Source organism: Myotis yumanensis, unplaced genomic scaffold (assembly GCF_028538775.1).
Source record: "Myotis yumanensis isolate MYYU_CA2020_CCGP unplaced genomic scaffold, mMyoYum1.0.hap1 SCAF_1, whole genome shotgun sequence".
NCBI lineage: Eukaryota > Metazoa > Chordata > Mammalia > Chiroptera > Vespertilionidae > Myotis > Myotis yumanensis.
The window spans coordinates 171,574,161-171,585,614 of NW_027223752.1; the positions used below are offsets into that span (position 1 = coordinate 171,574,161).

At 39.6% G+C, this 11,454-nt stretch overlaps 1 protein-coding gene across 1 annotated transcript in view; it reads left to right on the forward strand.

Annotated features, from left to right (window-relative positions):
- EMCN (endomucin) overlaps positions 1–6,743 on the forward strand; it is a 102,748-nt gene extending 96,005 nt beyond the window's left edge. The window contains exons 11-12 of the mRNA XM_070392105.1: positions 1,710–1,783; positions 5,794–6,743. Coding sequence (XP_070248206.1) covers positions 1,710–1,744 — 35 coding nt within the window. The 3' untranslated portion in view covers positions 1,745–1,783; positions 5,794–6,743. The remainder of the gene's footprint in view (positions 1–1,709; positions 1,784–5,793) is intronic.
- Positions 6,744–11,454: the final 4,711 nt, after the last annotated feature.

Below are 11,454 nucleotides of genomic sequence, written 5' to 3' on the forward strand. Positions count from 1 at the left end.
GGTCACCATAGTTACAGTGTTCTTGTGAGTTTCACTTTTTTTGGCAGCACTTGCTGCATCTTCCTCAGCCCAAGATCTAGGGAGCATCATACGGTCAAGCCTAATTATGCTAAGAGGGCTGTGCCCTCTAAGCTGGGACTTGTTTGTGGCTTTGCCAACAGGTCAATCCAAGGCTTAACCCTGTAGCCACTACCTTCAATGGTGTCTTAGTCTCCTTTGTCTCTCCTGTCCCCTGCCCCTTCCTCAATATGGTCATTGCACATTATCAGGATACTAATACTAATCAGTATATTATCTTAAATGCACAGTCACTTTTATTTGCTTTTTTTTTTTTTACAAATAAAAAGATCATTAACAACAAGAAATAAGCAACAGTGTAAAGATCAGCAAAAACAAACAAACAAAACAAACAAAACAAACAAAAAAAAACAAACAAAACACGAATAGATTTATAAAGCCATACATAGATTCAGCTTCTGTCTTCCCAGCCCTTCAATATTTGGTTCATTCTCTGCATGCATTCACCGAAGGTTCTTTTCCCTAGGTACATGTGTTTCATTTGCTTTTACCATAGACATCATTATTATAACTCTGTTGGAATCAGATTGTTATTGCATCTTTCTCACATTCTCTATTCCCAATTAGAGAGGCCTGGAAGGGGATATTAAGAATTGTAATGATTTTCATAAGGTTTGCTTTACATTTCTGAAAGACAGTAAGGTTCGATGAACATTTATTTTGTTTACTTCTCATTCCTGTACTTCATACCCATTGATTCCAGGAGATGCTGTGCCTCTAGTGAGCCAAGAGCTGTCCTGGGGTAGAGGCCATGAGGGTCATGGCCTTGGCACTTCTCAGAGCATGGGACCTAAGGCACTCTTGCAATAAAAATATCAAGAACAAACTGGGTTTGTTCTCCTCATAGGTTTCTGGAACTATTTATTATCTCCATGACTGTGCAGGTAACAGGTGACATCAACGGTGTCCCCCAAAAGACAGCTTTCCTAACTGGTAGATAAAACCTGGAGTAAAATAATGACATTTATTCTCAAAGCTGGAGACGATAATCCATTTTGATTTTATGTAGTGTGACAGGTGTTGATATTTGAGTCTGTCTGAAAGACGCAGGTAGTGTGAAATGTGTTGATCATGAATCCAGGGGCATGCCTCTCAGTTTCCTAGGTTAATATTTATCCTTATATTGGATAATGGAATAACACTGTTAACTTGAGTAATGTCCCCTCTGCTATGCTGTATGTCAACGAAGTGTTCCTGTTGACCTATAAATTCAATTTCACAAAACTCACTGAATTAAACAGAGGATCCTAGAATGTGTTCCTGATAAAATGGCACTTGAAATATATGACATAGGTTTACTGAGGCAGGGCCAGCTCATGGAGCAAGCAATAATCAATAACTCATTCCCTAGGGTGCCTCTCTTGTTATCACCTCCCATTCACACACACACGCACGCCCCATTCCCAGGGAGTGAGTTAGCATCCATTGCTCCTTTAGGGTGAAACAGATGATGGCCTAAAAGAGCTCATAAGTCTTTGTGAAAAGGCCATACCAAGAGGCAAATTGTGGTTTTAATGTCATTCTTGCAGGGAAGTTAGGCTTCTCTTGAAAAACAAAAACAAGCCAAGAAACTTTTTTTTCATCCTTATTCACTCCCTGAGCTTAAGGTTCAAAACATCTTCTGTTCCTAGGTGAGCGCTCTGCACAAGGAAAAACCAAAAACTGACAGCTTGATGAATCCTCCCCACACCTGGGCAGTAAATATGTAAGTTTCCTAATTTCATTCACTGAGCTACTCATTAATGTCTGCTTTGTTAGCCGGTTGCAGCTTAAATGACTTTCAAAGACTTTTATTAGGAGAAAAGTTAATGGTTTGTGCCAATGAAACCATCATTGTCTACTTGTCTAAAAACAAACACTAAAATGATTTGCCAGAGCAATGAATGGCTTGGGCGGGGGGGGGGTGGCGGGGGGGAGGAGGGCTGCTGTAAAAATAAAAAGTTCTTCCAGTTGCCTGGCCTACCTCAGAATGGCACAGTTCCTGCCTATTGGGGATGTTTCCTTCTCATTGAAGTTTGCCTTTATCTGGGTCACTATACACACACTGACAATGCACTTAGACAGGGTCCTATTGCTATTCCAGACTCACAGGACTCAAAATGAGAATGCTTACAAATGTGTAGTTTATTGCAGGAAAGGTTATGACACAGCAGCAACATTAATGTTGGGATGTGCATCACAGCCAAAAGATGGCATAGGGCATGAAATCCAGAGAAGCCAGCTTGGAGGTCTGATTGTCCTCCCTCTGTAAGGACTATACCAGGATGTCCTTCCTTTCTGGGTCCAGGAACCATGGATATGTGCACAGAGCACCTCAAACAAGGTGATCCAAAATGTAGTTTCACCTGGAGTTTTTTATACCAAGCCAGTCATGTAGACAATTTTTTGGTATATAACTAGCTGAGTGACAAAGCCCTCCGGGTATTTTAGTGACTACCATATGCAGATGATCAATTTCACTACAATAATAGTTAATCAATAAATAATTGAAACTTTTCAAAACTATGTTTACAAGCAACACTGCTATTCTGCGTGCTCCATGCTTTGACCAGGAATCAGGGCAAAGCAGGTGTATTTCTCATTTCATTAAAAGAGCGCAGGCCTTGTCCTGACTGGTTTGGCTCAGTGGATAGAGCATCGGCATGCAGACTGAAAGGTCCCATGTTCGATGCCAGTCAAGGGCATGTACCATAGTTACGGGCACATCCCCAGTAGGGGGTGTGCAGGAGGCAGCTGATCGATGTTTCTCTCTCATCGATGTTTCTAACTCTCTATCCCTTTCCTTTCCTCTCTGTAAAAAATCAATAAAATATATATTTAAAAGAGTGCAAGCCAATTTTAGGCCTGCTGGAATTAACTGTCCCAGCTTAGCATGGGATTGTCTTTGCTTTCCTAGAATTGGCTCAGATTTTCTTCTGACTCATTTCATTTTCATACGAAGCATTGTTTAAGAGTCCTCCCAATTAGTGTTTGGTGCTTTTTAGAACCTGCAGAAGAATTTGCCCTTTGGAAACTAATATTTTTTTAAAGAACAAAAAATATATATGCCCATAATTGGCCTGACCAAAATGGCAGTCACTCTGGGTAGTGTCCAGGGGGAAGATTATCATTGTTGTGTCTACTCCCTATGTCACCTGCCCAGCCACTAATACGATGCTGTTATAGACACTGTAATAAAAAAAACTCCTTTGTTCCTATATTGGTTGCAGATTTTTGAGAAAAAATGGTCGATGCAACATTAATCATAAGCACTACCCTACTCACATAAATCCAGATGTTTACCTAGCTGATCTATGCTGCAAACACTTGACTTGGAAGTTCACCTACAGAGGAGCCAAGTTCAGTTAAACAATAACTGGGACCACTGTCAAAAGAGCTATTAATACAAAAATAACTTGTGTTAAGTTTTGAAGGCCATTGAAGTAAAAGACTAGACATATGTTAGTTCTATGCAGTTCAATACACATTTGTGCTTTAAATGCAAATGTGCTCTGTTTTCTTCTTCTGAGATTAATTCTCTTATGATAAGAAGTAGCAAAGATGACATCACTAAAGGAATTGATTTGCTGTTACGTAGGCCTTCTGCTAAGACCAGAATTTCAATGTGAAAATGTGAAGTAGGGAAAGCACACTTTCTTCTTATTGATGCCAACAATGGTCTGAATGAAGTGGTCAATAATCAGCATGGACATGGGGATAGTAGCCAGTAATATCCCACGGAGAACATGTATAAAGGACTAAAGGAAGAAAGAGACAATAGAGGAAAATTAGGTATGCTTTAAGTGCCTGACTAAGAATTTTCAAAACATAAAACAATGTAAGAAAATTCAATGGAAAAGATAAAAAATCTACTATATTATGACTTAAACCTTCCAAATATAAAGAAAATTATAAGAAAACAAATTGAGGAAATGTATAAATACGACATTGATTTCAGTAGAGTCACTTGAAACTGAACATGTCTGAAAGGAAAACCACTATACTGCCTCCTAAACCTGCTCCCTCTCACTCCATAATTCCCAGCTTTGCGATTACAAGTGACAAGGTACAGTTAAGAGCTCTAAACATTAATGTTCATTAATGTTCTAAACATACAAAGATGTTGTATACATATTGGGAAATAGAAAAGTAAAGCAAAGACCATGAACAGATCATTTATGGAGGAGGGAATAGAAATGATAACATAAAATTGTATAGAGGATTCCTATACTACTGCTAATCAAAAATGTGCATCAAGACCAAAATATATAACCTTCAATCTACTTGAACTTTTTTGTAATTTTAAAAAATCATACTGGTGAAGCAAATAGTTTCATATCTTGCATTTGAAAGTATAGATTAGGTTAATAATTACATTGGGTTCCACATCCAAAAACCAGGCAAAAACAATCATTTCTCCTAAGATCATTGTGCTTCTTTGTTTCTAAAGTGTTAATATACTTAACCTATCACGATACTTTATTATAAAAGCAATAATTTATTCTTTGTAAGAATTATAAATTTATGAAATTTTAAGGTTGTGAGAGATTCAGTGCTTATAAAGTCCTGTATTATTACTATTATTCAAAAAGATGACACATACACTGAAATTTAGAGAGATTGTAATGCTGAACCCTCTTGTCAGCCGCAGATGCTCTGGGAGACCATCAGAAATACCCTCTTCTGCAGTCCTTTCCACAAACTAAGGCTTAACATAGCTCCTATGGCCACTCTGCTCCTCACACTTCCTCTCCCTCATGCCATGGAAGCCAGTGGCCACCTTTGCCCTATGCAAGGCAAGAGTGCAACCAACTCTACCAAAGACCCTGCTTCTGCCAACTGTGCCATAAAGAATAGGGTGCAGGTCTCCACCCCAGCACCATGCCTGCCCCACCCCCGTCATATAATCCTCCTCCCAGACTCTAGCAAACCCCAGCATTGCTACACAGCAAACATCCAGCCCCTGCCAGGTCAGGCCACTGCCCATTTCCCATCTCCGGCTACTTTTTAGACCAACAGAGAAAGTTGTTTCTGCCCCAATGTAATCAACCAAAGTCCTCGCTCTGCTTCCTATGAAAGAGACGCAGAGAGTTGCCTGGTCATTCTTCTCTCTACTTATTAGGAGAAGAATGAACGTTGCCAATAAATTTCTTAATTACCCACATTGTCACCCCAAGCAACACACCTTGAATTATGTCCCTTAGTGACAAGGTACAGTTGAGAGCTTTAATTAGAAGAGGAATATGATGAGATCTGTGCTTGAGACACACCGCTGATGTTTACTGTGAAAGATGAATCCAAAAGGAATGAGACTGTAAGCAGAGAAGTCAGAAAACTATTGCAGTATTCTCTCAGAAAAGGACAGGACTTACCACATCTGCAGTGACACAGAGATGGGGATGAAGAGACAGAATGGAAGAGAGAAATGTCAGGTACATATGATTCTGTGATTGATTGAATGTGAGCAGCGAGGAATGAAGATTAGGACTACATATGATGTCCAGACTGCTAGCATGAGTGACTGGATGGATCATGGAGGTAATCGAAAAGCTGGGAATTATGGAGTGAGAGGGAGCAGGTTTAGGAGGCAGTATAGTGGTTTTCTTTTCAGACATGTTCAGTTTCAAGTGACTCTACTGGTGGAAGATAATTATTCTAGTCACTAAAACATTCACCCCCATATCCAACATCTCTACTTACTCACTTTCTTGGAAACTGAACTTTTTTTCCCTACAGGCTTAATCTTCAGCTTCTATGCTCCAGGAGTAGAAAGAGAGAAAGACCTGTGGAATTGATCCTGACTTCCAGTCCTGCTTGCCAGTCTACACCAGTCACCGGTCCCAACAAAATGATGTCCAGATGACATGCAATAATCTGATAGAATAAAAAGTCCTGGGTGTTTCCTGTCCATTGAGACAGGAGAAAGCACATTTGTACATTGTCTGGGAACATTCTCAGGAGAACCAATTTTAGGAAAGGCATTTGTGAGCAGTTAACCAGGCAGCCCAGGCATGTGGGTTCCCTGACGACGTGACCTTCCTTCAAGTTTAAAGTTTCCGGAGCTGGCAGTTTTTACCCATGGTGCCTTTCCTACTTTCCTGGTGTTCTTCTATTACCTAATGTCTGTATTTATTGTTTTCTACTATGACTATGTTAATGCAGGGAAAATTTGCAAGTGTATTATTAAATATTAGGTAGAAATCATGACGTGCCACTTTGTACATAAAGATATTTTATTCATATGTTCATATGTTAGTTTTAATAAATATTGACTGTACTCAACACACTAAAATATCAGAATGTGACCGTGACGATGGCGAAGGTATTGTCTTCCCATAATTATGAAAAAGTTTGGATTGACTATTAGGTTATGGGAACTCTATAATGAAAGGCATCTGTAATAAGTGAGAAAGGGACAGAGGATTCATGTATTAGACCCTGTTAGGGGTAAGTCATACCATTTCTGTGGTCTTTCTATTTGTAATTCACACTGTGTAACAAGGATGTAAGGGCATTTATGACACTGTACTGCATTCGTTAAGAACATAAGCAGGATTGAAGGTAATCCTTTCAGTTAAGACAATCTCCATGCATTTTTTTTTATTTCTTTTAGAAATGTAATGATTTGTCCTAGCAGTGATTGTTAATAGAAATGAACATTTCATAAATACATGATTGTGATATTATTTTTCACTGTATCCCTTTCCTTAAAAAACATATGATTGTAGCTGCCGCTCCATCAGGAGCAGATTATTCAGTTGAAAGCTGACTGATCAACCTTGACCACTTCTTGGATGCGCGCAATCAAAATGTCATGTTGGGTGAAGTTCTGTGGAAAGCTCGGAAACTAACAAGCTGCTGCCCGTGGCAGCTCTTTCACTTGTATGATTACCTTCGCCGAGTCAATGCTAAATCATCCTAGTGATGTGAGGACAGTGCAGTAGAATCTGAACGGTGTATATAAAACTACCCTTTAAATTTCTTTTGTTGCAATGTATTTGAAAACTTCCAGCTTTAAAGATTATATAAATAATCATCTTGGTTTTAGCTTTCTGATGTCTGCACTCTAGACACCAACAAGCATATCTATATTTCTAAGTGGTATCTCCTCATGTTTCTTTGAGAAGGAAGATGGGAAATTGAAGGGGAAAAGGAAAGTAAGAGGGTAGAGAAAAGGGCAAGGATCCCCAATACATACACTTTCCCATGAGAGATGTTCTATCCGTGCTTAACTCCAACCTAAAAGTCTTCTATACTGGTGCAACAGGGGCTGGAGGGTACCAAACATGGGGCATTTGTCTTCAGAGGGAAAATATGCCAACACCCCTAGAATGCTTTACTGAGCTCCTCGGGAGAAGCCTTGTTACACAGAATGTGCTGAGAGAAACAAACTCTTCTGCAACTTAAATTACTGCAGTGATGTGTTATTCCGGTGTCTAGAAAAACCATTTTCTTGACTTTGCATAAGAATTGTTGGAAGAATTTGCAATGATTGGGAAAAGGGAAAGCTTCTTAATGGTCATGAAAGAATAAAATTCATTCTAGTTCAAGAATTGTGCATAAAGAATATGCTTTATACTAACAACTATTGCATTAAATCTTCAGAATCAGAGTGGTCAGAAAAATTCAGGAATTTGCAGATATTCATGGCATTTTGGAGCATCAATCTCAGATGTCTGCATTTTCATAAATCAACTTAACCTTCTATTGAAATAAGTTCCAAGGCAACATTCTAATTAATTAGATTTTTAATTATCTTATTTAAATTGTCTACTTTCTATGCCTCACTTGTTACATGCTCTTTATTCTAATATACAGTTCAAATGTCACTGCAGAGAGGGAATAGCTGTATTTAGATAAAAGGCAAACTTTTCTATGTGTTTGCTCTGCATGACAATATGAATATAATTTAAGTCTATCAATAGTAAAACATAAACAAGAGCTAACTAACTGGCAGGTTTGTTATCTAAGAGTAAGGGAACGTTGTTGGCTGACACACCGGCTATAATCAGCCCATAGAGAGACTTCAAAATTCTCCTTTCTGGGCTGAAATATTTCATTACATTTCTGACAAATCTGTGTGTCTTATTTCTTGTCTACCTGATATACAACTCAGGACATCAGAGAACCTTCAGCAGTGAACCTGCTAGCTTTCCCTGATTTTTCTCTGTTGAGCTCTGTTTATGATCATTCAAGTTTGCACGGAGTCCTAATAAGACAACTGGGTATGTCCTCTAAAAGTTATGTTTTCTAGGTCCCTCCATGCTGTCTCAAAGAGTAACAGACCTAGAGAGTATTATGCTAAGCGAAATAAGCCAGTCAGAGAAAGACAAATATCACATGATCTCACTCATATGTGTAATCTAATGAACAAAATAAACTGATGAACAAAATAGATCCAGAAACATAGAAGCATGTAACGGACTGTGGAATCTCAGAGGAAGGCGGGGGTGGGTGGATGGCAAGAGATTAACAAAAGAACTTATATGCATATATGCATAATCCATGGACACAGATAATAGTGTGGTGAAGGCCTAGGGCAGGCAGCAGGTGTGGGCTAGAAGGGGTCAATGGTGGGGCGGGGGAGGGAGGAAGGTGACATCTGCAATACTTTCAACAACAAAAATAAAATTTTTAAAGTTATGTTTTGAGTAATTATAGTCTCAAGACAATGGAACTGTTATTTTTTGCCTAATATTAAAGATATCCATCATTGTGATTAATTAAATAAGTACCCTGAACTGAGAATTTGTGATGGGTTATCCAGAGATTTTCTCTTAAAAATTTCCCTGCAAACACTAACAGGACTTCTCGTGTTTCATTAAATGAGTATACTTTGTCACTGTTTCAAGGGGATTTGTCCTATGGGCCTGAATATAGATATTTCTTGTTCTGGCTACTTTTTAAAGAAAACAAAGCTTTGATAAGTGATGAAAAAACATCTATCTTGTTCATCAATATTGCATTCATGAACTTAAAGTCAGAATTCTACCGAAGTAATTAAGGATAATATTGTTAGTTAGCTAACACCATATCCAAGACTCATTTTGTGCCAAGCACTGTGCTAAAAACTTCACTTTCATCATCTTGGTTAATCATCACAATAATGGTAAGAGGCAATTTCTAATATTATTATTTTTATTATTATCATGATCACCATCATTATCATAAGCATATCCATTTTAAGACAGAAAGCTAAATAAGTTACCCAAGGTTGTAAAACTAGTAAACAGCAAAAATTTGAATTCCAACCTAAATCACAAGTTCCTGTTCTTCATCACTATACTACTTAGTCTTTCTAATCTCAGTTTATTTATCTATAAAAAGGGGTTATGCAATCATGCTCCTGGCCATAGTTATAAGCAGGGTCCAGCTTTATCATCCCACTATAAACAATTATAAAACTGAACAACTGCTTCAGTAGACAAAGGCAGAATTAAGCTGTGATCCTTAAGAAGAGAGGACAAAATTGTGATCTCTATGAATAACCAACTCTGACACCTTTGAGTCTAGCTGCAGAGAAGAGGACACCTAGGTAGAACCTGATAGGCACACTGAGTTGAGAAGATGTAGATTGGAGCAAGGAGACTCAGGTAGCTGGAATTTATGGAGCAGAGCAGCAGACAGGAGGGAGCTACATAGCAAAAAAAAAAAAAAACAACAACACCTAAAAAAAAACAAAACAAAACAAAACCCTTCGTATATAGTTGAATTTGTATCTGTTAATGGAATATTAAGCTGTATATACACTTAGCATGAAACTCCATGAAACCAGGTAAAGATTACTGACTAGTTGTATGCTGAAAATTCCTAGATATCATACAGGGCAGACAGACATTCTGATCATCCATTTTGGAAAACCCTCATTGATCACTTTGATCAGTGATCCCAGAAGATTCACACCTTAGTAGTTGTATTAAAATACCCCTAGCGCAGTGATGGTGAACCTCTTGAGCTCGGCGTGTCAGCATTTTGAAAAACCCTAACTCTGGTGCCGTGTCATATAGAAATTTTTTGATATTTGCAACCATAGTAAAACAAAGACTTATATTTTTAATATTTACTTTATATATTTAAATGCCATTTAACAAAAATCAACCAAAAAATGAGTTCGCCTGTCACCTCTGACACACGTGTCATAGGTTCGCCATCACTGCTAGAGGGTGCTTATAGTCAAAATAGCAGTGTAGCTAAATGCAGAACTCGCTGCCTCCTACAACCACATCAAAATTACAACTAAACTATAGAACAACCATCATTCAGAACCACCTGAAATCTAGCTGAACGGGAGTTCTGCAACTAAGATAAAAAGAAGAAACCACGTCGGCACTGGTAGGAGGGGCAGATAGGTGGAACAGTCTGGTCCCGCATCCACGTCTGCTGGATAAAAACTGGGAGGGATATCTCAGCTGTAGAGGTTCCCCCTGAAGAGCGAGGGGTCCCAGTCCCACACCAGAACCCTTAGCCCAGGGTTCCAGTGCCAAGGAAGAGAAGTCCCCATAATTTCTGGCTGTAAAATTCAGCAGAGATTGTGGCTGAGTGAGAGGGAGAGTACTGGAATCCTAGGCATTCCTCTTAAAGGGCCTGCACACAGATTTACTCAAACTCACTTGCTCTGAGCTCCATGCTGGGGCAGCAGCTCAAAAGGCTCCAGGGACATATGGGGAGGAACTGAATTGTCTGGAATCAGGGTGAGAGCTTGAGGGGCAACTTTCTCCCAGACAGAAGTGCTGGTAGAGGCTATTGTACCTTTTCTGAGTCCTCCCCTCACAGAGCCAGCAGATGAGTGCCAACCTAGCTAACATTTCTCATCCTACCCTAGTGAATCCCTGAGACCCCACTCCACCCAACTTGGGTGCAGAGTTGGCCTCAAGTGGCCCAAGCTCTTTGCTAAGTGGTCCAAGCCCAGCACTAGAAGCAGCCACACTTGGTTCACAGCTGGGCTTCTCATGGACACCTCCAAGCCCAGCACAAATAGCAGCCATCTGAGGAATGCCTAGGATTCCAGCACCTTCCCTCTCACTCACTTTGTAGCTCATGCCAGGTTGTGAGGGAAAAGGAACCTCATTCCCTGCTGGTGAGAATGAAAACTATGGAAAATAGTATGGAGGTTACTCAAAAATTAAGAATAGAGTTCTCATATGACCCAACAATCTATCTTCTGGGTATCCTATATAATAAAAGCCTAATATGCAAATTGTCCTTTCGGGTGGTCATTCAACTGGGAGTTCAACCAGGAGACCCAGAGTTCGACCGCTTGCTATGATGTGTGCTGACCACCAGGGGTTGGCATGGAACATGGCAGGCGTCAGCAACACAGCAGTGGGCAGCAGTGGAGGCGCTGTTGGCCTCGATGAGCCCCTATGAGAGCAAAACCCGGGCAGGATGGTGGAGCAG